The sequence below is a fragment of the Nannobrachium achirus genome (genome assembly GCF_963921795.1).
Source record: "Nannobrachium achirus genome assembly, chromosome: 23".
NCBI lineage: Eukaryota > Metazoa > Chordata > Actinopteri > Myctophiformes > Myctophidae > Nannobrachium > Nannobrachium achirus.
Window position 1 is genome coordinate 14,590,775 of NC_137830.1, and position 13,417 is coordinate 14,604,191.

Here is a 13,417-nt window from a genome sequence, read left to right on the forward strand (position 1 = left end):
CATCTTGCGGTTGTGTTATTGAATTATATCATGCCTATAATAATAACATACTGTATGTAGACATCTAGTGTTACTCTACATGATTGGTTTTCAACACTTGTAAAGGAATACAGTACTAGTGTGGGTTGGGGTGGGGGATTTGTTTTGTCTTGTTTATTTGACAAATTCACACAGAGATAATGGCATGGTTACAACATCAATGTACGTGATGGACAATGAAAAGCGCACTATGGAACAAAAAATATATAATCTCAGGACTCATTTCCATTGCGGTTAGGTCTCAAATACCTGAAACGCGCCCGAGTCACGTTAGATTTTAACCACTTTAACCATTATTGTATGCTTTAACTTTAGAAAAATAGCAGATATACAAGCTCTCAGTGAGCTTGTAGATCTGCTATTTTTGAAAAATCGTGAAAATGTGTGCAAGTCTTTGAATATCTTTGACCCGATCTTTGACCCGACTTCTAAATCCTTCCTCTAAATCAGTGTTTCTCAAACTTTTTCATGTCAAGGAGCCCCACAATTACAGGTATTTAGCCACAGACCCCCATCTCAAAATATGTTGTTCCAGGGACCCCCCAGAAGCAAGTATTTGAGTTACAAATGTTTGTTTTTAAATAGATATATTCAAAGACTTGCAAAGAAAAATCATGATTTTTCAAAAAATAGCAGATCTACAAGCTCGCAGCGCGGCACTCGGTGCCGCGCTGTGAGCTTGTATATCTGCTATTTTTCAATAGTTAAAGCAGTCAATAATCCTAGGCCTAAATGGGTTAAACACCTGATTTACTGATTGTACCTGACTGTTTGAACTCTTGTTTCTCTACACTCTACTGGGAGCTCCCTCCTGTGTGCTTTTGACCAAAATGTGTTAAGATACAAGTGTTTACTCTGCTCGAACATACTGCAAAAAAAGCTTTCTCTTTAATGCGAAGCTTGTCTTGTAAGCCAGACCTTTACACAACATGACCAAACACACTGTTTAGACTCAGAGGTAGGAACCAGTACTAACTTCTTTACTTAAAGGCCAAGTTCAGTCAAATAACAACAGTCACACAACAGAGTAATGTATTATTAACCAACAGACAAAATTTGAATGATGAAAAAAAATCGAAAGGTTTGAACATTTATTTTTCAAAATGTGTCAAATCCAATACATATTTTTCTGGCCTCTCTGCCAAGGACTGTAGGGGCGTGGCCTATGTGCAGTATGAAGCCACGCCCATTCGCAAAGGTATCTGCTTTGATTTTCAGTGATGTAAAAAAAAAAAAAAAAAACAGCACTGAAGTACATTTATTCAAAAAAGAAAGTAACTAAGTACATTTACTCAAGTACTTTGTACTCAGGTACTTTGACTTTACTTGAGTATTATTATTATTTTCAAATTAAAAGAAAAGAAAAAAGCTCACACAGTGACGTCAATACGTGCGCGTCCCGCGTCTCTGACGCATTCACGTTGCCTAGAGACGCATTCACGTCATTGTTCTGGGGTCCCACGGACGCATCGCCTCCATGGACCATTGGTGTCCACGTTAAAATAATTTACCACGTCGCGAAAAAAATAATATTTTAAAAAGTCCACAGACGCCACCATTGTTCATGGGTGAAGGCATGCTACTTCACCCTACGTTAACACAAATGAAATCCGCGTAGAAAGTCTTAAAACAGACGATAGAACTAAGACTGTGTGTGTTTTGAATCCACGACGCCATTTTGTGCGACTGCGCTTGGTCACAGAATTCAATGGGTGCCTGAGTTTTAGCGTAGCACCGGGCCGCTCTCTGACCATAGTGGCACAGCGTGTTAGGTGATACACCGAAAAGGGTTCCCCCACAGAACGTGTAGCACGGCGCAGAAACGTGACGTCACGTCTCTACACTGCAGCTCACTGCTCAGACAGCGACCCGCCTCCTTTCCCCTTCATTCAATAACAACTGGATATACAGTACACGCGCTATTGTTTATAGATGTGGTGGACATTGGACAACGTGTTAGAAGCCACACAGGTCTTCATTGCGTCTTTACAACAATAGCGACGATTAACGTCGTGGTGAACATGGTCAAATAACCTTTATTGGCTCAACTACAACACGGAGGAAGCAAGCTAGCCTAGCATGTATGCTATCTGAGACAGTCTATGTATGTAGCCTATAGGCTGCCTAACTGTTTGATTGATTATAGCGTTTTCGTGGCAGCGCCGTCCATTTGGTGGTCCGCCGGGGCAGCGTACCACCGCGGCCGCCTGTGCCTTGCCCTCCCGCATCCATAGAGGGGCGGCACGTCCCTCTATGATCAACCGTTCAAAACAAAAGTAGCCGATCTACAAGCAATCCCAATCTACTGTTTTTGACCCAGTCCACTGGTTCTCTGTACACAGCAGAGCAAACACAAGCACGGCAGATAGCATTTCCCCCATTCCATAGAAGCAGTAACAGTACAAACAGGATACATCTCACTGAGAAGATCCATATATTATCGATGTATATAAAATAACAGGTGGCTGTTGACTCGGTAAAAGCTTCTATCTGCGCCCCCAAGTGGTCAACATCCGATATTACCGGTGAACATAACCATAATAACCAATTCAATGCACTTTGTCAAAAATGACGTGTTGAATTTTTGTGGGACCCATAAAATATCCCTGGGACGCATCCGAAAGACACTTCTTGGGTCCTGGGACTCATTGCATTAAAAACCTATTAACATCACTGCTCACAATGTGTCGGTCTTACAGATGTGATATTTTCAAAATATTTTTATACATTTGAAAACTTTAAATGGGACATACGGCATAATAACTAATTTCACTCAAAAACGTTTCATGATACCATTTCCTTTCCTCAAATACATTGAATTGAATCCCGGACTTTTACTTGTAACAGAGTACTTCTAAGTATCACCATGATACGCACGACCGTGAAAGCATGAAAATATGATACCCCAGATATGATTCAAAAACGTAAAGTAGTCTTATTACACAATGCTTTAATATAAAGTTCCAATTTTCTTTACAGGGGTTCAGAAATGACTATTCTACATGTAAAATATGTCTATAAACAAATAGCTTAATTCACTGAACTGCCCCTTTAAAGGAGCTATAGTCAACTTTTTCATTGTAGGGCCGACACTTTGTTTACATCCTAGTCTATAGTCTAGAATGTAAACAAAGTGTCAGTCTGACAATGGCCAAAATGATTATTTTATCATTATTTTACGTTTGTTGTGATCATTTTTGAATAGAAACACATATGAAGCTTATCTTTTTATAAAATATTTTCAAACATTATTTTTATTTTAGCATCCATTTTTTCAAGAAAAAGTTGACTATAACTCCTTTAAGTAAACATATACTGCAATGTAGAAACCATCTTTAAAAGTACAAAAGTATTGGTATAAAAATGTAATTAAGGTACCAGAAGTAGAAAGTTGATGCAGAATTTCCCACTCGCATTTCACAAACTTTCGAATGTATACCAGTAAGACTCCCTAATCTAAAGCATACACAAACTTTAGAAGGCAACCGTAGCCAATTAGGAGGGAATATGGGAAATGGGACAGATCCATGTTGATGACATGACTTAAGAGATACTGTGCACCACTTTGCGGGATTTTAGGTCAACATCTGTAGGAGCAGTGTCCAAAAATGTATTTTGCAAAAATTGGCCTGATGGTGGCGCTAGAAGAGGGCCATGTGAGAAATCAGGGCTGGAGGTTGTGGTTTGTCAGCCAAGGAGTGTGTGTGCAAAGTTTGGCATGGATAGGGGCAACGGTGCCGGAGATAAGGGTAGGGCCTAAAGTGTGACGTGACCTGACGGTCGCAAAAATGGTTGAAAAATATTTTCAAATGGCGGAAAGTTATATAGGGCTGAAGAGGTTAATGTATGTTTTGCAATAATAATCCTCATCTACGTAGTAACTAAAGCTTTCAAATAATTGCAGAGGAGTAAAAGTATAATATTTGCCTCTAAGATATAGTGGAGTAGAAGTAAAAGTACTGAAAATGTGAAATTCTCCAGTAAAGATACCTCAATGTACACAGTTATTTTACACCACTGCTCAGAGGACTATCTTATGCCTCATTCACACTGTAGCAGCAATGCTAATGGTTTGCTTGGTAATTCAATGTAATCTCATTGGAAACCAGCTTTAAAGCTTTCCAAGCTTTGTTCTCAGCATCTCCAGCATCTTAAAGCTGGTTTCCATTGAGATTACATTGAATTACCAAGCAAACATTAGCTTTGCTGCTTCCAGTGTGAATGAGGCATTAGACCAGTGGTTTTCAAACATTTGGGACCCCCACATGAAAACATGTTGTGCCAGGGACTATTTGTCGAGATTTGTGAACATTATTTGATAATAGTTGATCGACAAGCTTGCAGCTCGTAGATCATAATTGTTTTGTTTATTTGAAAAAGATTACAAAAAAAAATCAACTTTAAACAACTTTTCATCAATTAAAAACAACACCAACATTTCCCAAAAGTATTTTATAAATAAAATCGAATAATTTCCATAGATGAAAGAAAGAGGGGGGAAAAAAATCATTTAAGAAGTAGTAAAAATTGCAGATCTACAAGCTCACAACGCAGCGCTATTTTCACTAGTTTGGGTGCCGGGGAAAACGGCTAATTACTTTTTCTGGTCTTGAGCTAAAACGTTTGGAAACCACTGTCTTACACCATGCAGTATCGAATAAGCGGCTGTGACATGATCATGATCTGTTTAGGATAAGAAACTGTGACATAATCTGTGTACAGCAAGAACATGACTTAAGCATCCACTAGAGATGTTACCGATCAATCGGCAATGGATCGGATCGGGCCGATCAAAGCGTGATCGGCGATAATCGGTGGTTTAGATCAAAAGGTAAATTCACCGATCCGATCCGATCGGTGCATCCGATCAACCAGCCGTTCAGTATGCCCACTTGAGGCCATTTTGGGGTATTGATTTCCACAGTGCTGAAGGAATAATTAGTTACTGCTATGATAATAAATACATAGTAATGCTGGCAAATATATAAATGAATTCATGAGTGAATTAATTAATTAAAGTTAAAACATTAACATTTAGAAAATATAAATAATATATAAATAATAACTTGATCGGATCGGTGATTGATCGGTATCGGGTGATCAAACTTTTGTGATCGGTGCTCGGTGATCGGTTCCAAAAAACCTGATCGGACCATCCCTAGCATCCACCATAATCTCCATTTCTCAGCAGTGGTGACATCTCCTGTGTAGGATATGTCATTGCGTGGCCAAAGAAGGGACAGTGGCATCATGTTATGTCTGGGAACACCAGTGACATCACCCACAAACTTTTCAGGCCTGTCTAACTTTAGAATCTATGGGTTTGTCTCCCTCTTGTGGCTGCTGGGTGGTACTGCATCAGTGGTTCCCAAACATTTTAGTCCCTGACCCAAAAGATACATTAGACATTTGCTCAGGACATCTACAAGCTCACAATGCGTTGCTTCGTGCCACGCTGTGAGCTTGTAGATCGGCTATTTTCACTACTTATTTAATTTATGTAATATCTTTAGATTTTCATTTTATTTATTTATTAAATTACTGCTTTTTTGAGAATGTTTTTTGAAAATGTTTTGAAATAATGAGTCTTACTGATAACAATTAAAAACTAAATGTTAGAAACAAAAAACAAAGGGACCCATAAAAATGTGTCTGCGACCCACAAATGGGTCCCGACCCAGTGCTTGGGAAACAGTCTGATAGATGCTTAGGTCTCTGGTGGAAATGTCATCAACCCTGTGACGTTGTCCTTGACAGCATCTTGTGGAAGCATCTGAGGCCACTGTCCCGAGGAATTATAATGAGCATGATAAGTCATTGTCACTGTTTTATTCATAATATGTCTGGCTTTGTGGACAAAGACTATACGCTGAATTGCGTACAGACTAGAGAGCCCACGTTGGGAAATGGAAGTTCCCAGGTTCAATTCCCGCCCGGCTCCAGCAATGTGTCGAGGAGTCCCTGAGCAAGACTTGTATCCCCTAAAGCCCCTATCATAGTAGGCACCGGTGTAGTCTTTTTAAGTCATAAAACTACAACATTACGTCAATTACTCGCGGTGAAGAGCTATCCACCGCGAACCCCGACACATCTCTCTGTTTTTACTTTCAGACAGATCGACCCATCACCCTGTTCACTGATTGGTCGATCTAGACCAGTCAGTCACAATGATAGGACTTCACCGTGACTGACTATGATGGCCTCCACTTGTTTTCTCACTTCCACACTAGGTGGATAGCTTATCACCTAAAATCTGCGGTGATAGGCTCTTCACCACAGACTCTGATAAGGGCTTTACTGACCCCACCAGCTGTGGAATGAAATAGGTCTTATTATTATTATTGTTATTTGGTATTGGACTGTGTGTGTGTGTGTGTGTGTGTGTGTGTGTGTGTGTGTGTGTGTGTGTGTGTGTGTGTGTGTGTGTGTGTGTGTGTGTGGGGGGGGGGGGGTCATCCCTGTTATAATGAGCCTGGTTCATAGACTGTCAAATCAAAAATGTATTTCTTTGAGATTCCCTTTTGAATGAAACACAAACATAATGTTACAGTTCTATTGGCATCTGTTTCTGTTTAGCTATGTTTGGACGTATTTATAAATTGATCATCTATTATTATATCGTCGTTGTTGACAGGAAACCTCGTATCTCCCAAGTTTCAAATGTGTACGTTCTTTCGTAAAGTAAAGCCCTGCTTCATCATACAAGGCGGTCGCACAAAAGTAGTGAAAACAGCAGATCTACAGGCACACAACGCCTCGCGGTGCGAGGCATTGTGTGCTTGTAGATCTGCTGTTTTCACTAAATCATTTTAAAAATGAAAACGAACGTTTTTTTTTTGGGACATACAGGGTTTTCACCCGACCATGACGATATATTTATTCAGATCAAAAGGATAAAACAAAAAGCATAGAAAAGCTTGAGAGCTTATTCCCGTTGTGGTCCTTGGAGTGCAAATGTGTGTGTAAAAACCCGAGTGCCAGACACACATTTGCACTCCAAGGAGGGGACATCTACTTTCAGTAAATAGCCATTTTTAAAACAATGTAATTTAATTCAAATCATGTTTAGAATCCCAGCTGTGGCAGGGATAGTTCTGTTTGATAGCCCTGTTTTCTGTTGTCCTGAATCAAAGTGATCTCCACTAGGGTCAAGTGCAGGTGCTGGAGTTGATTGTTAACTGTTTTAACTGGGAATAACCACAAGAGGGCAGCAGAGGCTCTGCCTTCCACTAGTCTCACACTGTATTGACTTACAAACAGGACTTCCAAACAGTTACGGCACACATTATACTTCACTGAGTCCTGTTTAAAAAGAGCGAATTGTGTGAGTACTTAAAGGGGAAAACCACCCATTTTCAATATTGAACTATATAATATACCTTAGAGGAGTTGTGTGAATAGTTGTGAAAATACAAGAAAAAAAGTCTGGAGGATTGATTTGTAAATCACACTTTGATGACATCACACCGTTCTATTTTGCAATACAAACCCCAAAAAGTCAATCCTCCAGTTCTAGGCAACACAGAAGGGGGGAACTGTTTTTGTATTTCCACAGAACTCCTCTAAGTATATTAATGACATAGTTCAATATTGAAAATGGGTGGGTTTCCCCTTTAATAAAACTCAAAACAGAGATAGGGAGGAGAGAACGGAAGTTGAAGCAGTTGAAACGTGCAAACTTTCAAGTCTGTCTCATTCTCACCATTTCTAAACTCCTGGTGGAGCTTGTTAGGAGGCGGGTAGGTTTAGAGTTAGACTTTAGCTCTCAATTTAATTTAAGAGACTTCAGGGTTTCATCTCTCTCTCTCTCTCTCTCTCTCTCTCTCTCTCTCTCTCTCTCTCTCTCTCTCTCTCTCTCGCTCTCTCTCTCATCCCTAAAGAAATGTCTGGCATCATCATGACGGCCCTGTGTGCCGAGGCCAAAGTCACAGGGACACAGGCAGGGACGTGCTGGCCATTGGGAAAAGCGGGACAACTCCCGAATGGCCGGTTCATTCCCAGCCGGTCCAGTCCGGCCATTAGGAATAAAAATAAAATAAAATGTCGGCCTTGGTTCCATTTTCGTCACTGTCGGGCAGAAACCTTGTATCTCCAAGTTTAAAATGTGTAAATTCTTTCGCAAAGCAAAGCCCTGCTTCATCATCATACAAGGCCGTCGCACAAAAGTAGTGAAAACAGCAGATCTACAAGCACACAACGCCTCGCACCGCGAGGCGTTGTGTGCTTGTAGATCAGCTGTTTTCACTAGTTTAAATCATTTAAAATCATTTTTAAAATGATAAATACAAAACAAACGGTTTTGGACATACAAGGTTTCCACCCGACAACGACGAAATATAACTCATGTAATTGGCCCACTGGCGTGTCACTTTGTCACAAATCTTTGAGTAGCAGCAGCGCTATAGAGAGAGATCTCTCTCTAGCACGCAATGAGGGCCTCTCCAACTCTTTTTCCCGGGCTGAATCAGGGGCCCAGCACGTCCCTGGACACGGGACAAAAAAGCAGTTGATCTGTACTGCAGTCCAATTAGCAGGAAGGTTCATGATGGTGATCCATCCTGTACAAGTCGTGATGTGCTAATGATGTCCTAGTACACACACACACACTCTCACACACACATGCACGCGCACACACACCCATGACTCTTGTGAAGTATTGTACAGTTACTGTACTTGCTTTGTTGGGGGAGGCTCTGCTTTTGATATCCACCTCTGGTTATTCACTTTTATGTCCGGTGGGGATTATGTTTTACAGTACTATGACGTGTATATGGCTTAACACGTTTACTGCCATTTTGAAACCCTTCTAATGTTCCACACCGCCAGGATTTTGCCTACCTTTAACGTGGGCGCGTGCGTGCATCTCGTGCGCGATGGCTCACCGATCGCTGTCCGCTCTAGTATCCAGCCATTGTAAGCGACAAAAAACAACAGTCCTCCATTTTCCATAGCGTTATTGGTGGTTCTTAAGTAACCTGGAAGTGAATGCGCTCGGAGACAGGGTACAGACCAAGAGGGCGATAGCAAGAGGGCGCAAAAGACCCATACTTCCCGTTTCTGCATGACGTAGGTAGATACCTTTTTAGGAGGCGGAAGCATGTTTGGAGTCTATTCATTTACAATGAGAGAGCTAACGTGAACACAGAGCAAAATAATAGTTCAGAAGCTATAGTCACTGAACTAAATATTGGACCAGATCATCACAAGCCACATAATATTAACGAAATTGTCATACTAAAGTGGCTTTTTTCAGTGACACAACTGAGAAAATCAACTTTATTATTGCTCTTTAGCTGTCCCAGCAACACACTCTCGCGGGATCTATAGCACCAGTAAACAGGACGTGCATGAGATTTGCCGTCAGAGCCGGCGCCCACTTAGGAGTCTATTTGTAGGCTTTGTGTACCATGTCGCACTCTAGTGGATCCAATGAGGATGAGCTATCTTCATTAATTAAATATCTTTGGTACAGACGGTTGGTTGTCCCGCCCCCTGATCCGGCCTTGAACTTCCGTTTCTGGTTCACACGGGTTCACCGGACTCTAGAGCCGAAAAAAAACATGTCGGATCGGTGATCATATTTTAATATTCTTATAGGATTACAGCATATTTATGACTCGTCATAGGCGGAACGAACGCATTTGTATAACTCGTCAAACTTGTCATACGCAGTAAACGAGTATTAAGTGGTTATGAAAATATCCCCCCCCCCCCCCTCTTCTTTTTCAACACATGGAACCCTGGGTGTAGGAGCCAGGTGTTGTGCTGGTAGTGAGAGGAGAGGGCAGCGCTATGGTGAAGGCTGGGAGGAAGACGTCCAGCTGTCCCAGAAGACAGATACAGGTATGTAACGCACACTGTAGCCTAGGGCTGTCACAATTATTACATAATCGTCTAATCGTGATTATTTAACATAATCGTGATTATTTTTCATAATCGTCATAATCGTTTCCATGTTGAAAAAAGTTCTTATATTTAAAAAAAAATAAGTCAAAAATAGTGGAAATAGCAGATCTACAGGCTCACAACGCGTCGCATCGCGACGCGTTGTGAGCTTGTAGATCGGCTATTTACACTATCAATGTTATTTTTTTAAATATAAAGTTGTCAAATATGTCATTAATTTCTTTGTATATTTAGGATATGTGTCAAGAGAAATGTAATTGTCAACGACAAAAACACAATTAAATCGTTAATCGCAATTATTTCTGTGACAATTAATCGGCATGTAAAATGTCATAATCGTGGCAGCCCTACTGTAGCCTCTTCTCCATGCATGCTACCAGATCTATTCCAGTGTTTTTTTTGTTTTTTTTTTTACATTTCAAGGTCTCCCCTTAACTCGGACAGTGTGCAAATGCAAATGGAACCAAATGAACCCGTCAGGGTTCCATTTACACTAGGACATTAACAACGTGTGATTTTTGCCGACTCGACTCAGTAAAAAGTTGAGTTGAAGTCGACTTTATCGTTTGATGACGTCATCTCATCACACACAAGACGACTCCCCAATTATTTTGGGGGGGTCCCCAGATGATTAACTTAATGTGCAACATTGTTTTCTCACTCAATTGTAAACAAACCAACGCAAAGTTTAAGTGTATAGAGGGTATCTTCACTTTTCTAAAGTGCCAATTTAAGGACTTTTAAATACCTCTAAAATGACAAATTAAACATTGTCCAAACTGTCAAATATATAGAGGCAGAAATTGTGTGCCAATGTGTGTAAGCTCCAGAGTAGAAGTAAAAGTACAGAAAACTAGAAATACTCCAGTAAGTAAGTGTAAAATACCTAAATATTGTACTGAAGTAACAGTACTTGTACTTAGTTAACTTTACACCACGTTAGGCCTGTGACAGTACATTATCGTCTAACCGCAATCAATTGAGATACGGTAATCACAATTATTTAGCATAATTGGCATAATTGTTTCCATGTTGAAAAATGCTCATCCATTTTCAATAATTTCCATGAAATAGGTCACAAAAAGATCACAAATGCACCCCGGCGCGTCAGATATATATATATATATATATATATATATATATATATATATATATATATATATATATATATATATCCACGAGTTTCCTACGCCCCATAGTGCATTGCGCAGACGTCTGCACCGATCTTCCGCCGCCGATTTACAAGCTCACAACGGGTTGCATCTGCGACGCGACGTGAGCTTGTATGTCTGCTGTTAAACCCGGAAGTTTGGTCCTGATAGTCTCCAGTAAACTCCCGCGGAAACTTGTGGATATATATATATATATATATATATATATATATTTTTTTTTTTTTTTTTTTTTTTTCTATTACAAATTATTGCCATACAATGCTTTTAATTTCAGCTTGTTTTTAAAGGAGTCAAGGGGTTATGCAGACGATTGTAGATATGAAATGAAATGAAATTATGGGCTATACATTTTGATCTGTGATGGACACATCACCTTTAAATGTGTGAATAAATACATACATAAATAAAGCTTCCCTCGTGCATTTGCATAATCATAATTGGCAATATTTCTTTTGCTATCTCAACTGGGTGACAGTTGCACAGCGAGTTGACTCAGGCCCACCCAACCCTATGCATAGATGCTGTTAGGCTGTTATTGTGATAGATAGCTGTATTTTTACTGTGCTATAAACCTGTTTTTTCATTTAGTGGGAAATTGCCCCCCCTTGATGCTGTTAAATAGATTTACCATTTCCTACTTATGTCTGTGGTCCACCCACATTCGCATGCACATGCGCACGTGCGCGCGCACACACACACACACACACACACACACACACACACACACACACACACACACACACACACACACACACACACACGTTCACTTAAAAGGATGGTCCTTATCTGACGGGTGAGTGTGTGTGTCAGAGAAGGTTAATGTCTTCCTATCAACTGAGGCACGCACGCGCTCGCGCGCACACACACACGCATCCATACTATGGAGTATGAAGACACAGCTTCCATTAATTATCAGTGGATTCCCTTTTCCTCGGGTTGGTTTTCAATGCACAATGCTGTCTGTCCTTTGGTGTCCTCGTCGCCCATTCATGTTTGGAATAGAAGAATAAAATGAGAAAATGTAGAATTAATTTATATAACAGAAGCTGAAATATTAAGGTTATTATTTGCATATCTATAATTGCATACTCCTAAACTTGTACTTGTGTTGGATTGTCTGTGATAGTTTTGTCTAGTCTAGTTTTGTCTTTGTCTTGTGGGCTGCTACTTGCACACCAGTCAGTCTTGTGTTGTGTTCAGTTTAATAGTTAGTCGTCAGTGTTCATTGGGGTGGTATCCAGTGGTGGAAAAAGTACTCACATTTTTTTTACTTAAGTAAAATTAAGGACCAAAAGTTAAAAGTACTCAATATGCAGAATGTCCCATTTCACAGGTGTTCAAATGTATATCATGTAATATGTATTATTAATTATTATGTATTACAAATCATTAGAAAATAGCAGATCTACAAGCTCACACCACGACACATTGTGAGCTTGTAAACCTGCTATTTTCAACACAATTAACATAGTATCTTGTAACTTGTATTCAAGTTTAAATAATTGTAGTGGTGTAAAAAGTGCAATATTTGCCTCTGAGATATAATGTAATAGAAGTACAAGTATTGATAACCAGACATACTCCAGTAAAAGTCTCAAAATTGTACTTAAATACAGTACTTGTAAATGTATAGTTAGTTTCCACCACTGATGTTGTCAGCCGTACTGTATCAAATCACTGTGACATGTGGGATCAGCGGTGACTTACGGACTAACAGGATGGGGAGTCTCACCTGCTGGTCTTTGACATGAACAAGATGCCACTGGGAACAAAACCCCAGTCAGAAACGGGCTTTAACCTACGGGGTACACATTATTGTGTATTATTTTTTTATGCTTTAACTATTGAAAAACAGAAGACAAGCTGCGAGCTTGTAGATCTGCTATTTTTGAAAAATCGTGAACATTTGAATTTTGACCCGATTCTATAAGTGTCTTTTGAATCCTTCTAAGATTTTTGGGGAAAAAAAAAACTATGTTTCTATGTCAGCAATCTGGCTAGCCATCGTCAAAGAAAAGGTCCTTTTCAATTAACTGGAGCTCAGTTAGTTTGTTCTTGAGAGACTACCATGTCAGATGTTTGCAAACTTTTTCATGTGAAGGACCCCCAAAATGATATGTATTTGGCCACGGACCCCCATCTCAAAATATTTCGTTCCAGGGACCACCCCAGAAGCAAAATTTGAATTACAAACGTTCGCTTTAAAAATACACTTATTCAAAGATTCGCACACATTTTTACGACTTTTTCAAAAATAGCAGATCTACAAGCTTGCAGCGCGGCACTCGGTGCCGCGCTGT

General features: G+C 40.0%; 1 protein-coding gene across 1 annotated transcript in view; it reads left to right on the forward strand.

Moving 5' to 3' along the window:
- Positions 1-9,831: 9,831 nt before the first annotated feature.
- The window catches only part of znf800b (zinc finger protein 800b), a gene marked incomplete at both ends in the record, with an annotated part of 31,495 nt that continues 27,909 nt past the window's right edge, over positions 9,832-13,417 (forward strand). The window contains one exon of the mRNA XM_080754218.1: positions 9,832-9,882. Within this exon, the coding sequence (XP_080610344.1) occupies positions 9,832-9,882 (51 nt within the window). The remainder of the gene's footprint in view (positions 9,883-13,417) is intronic.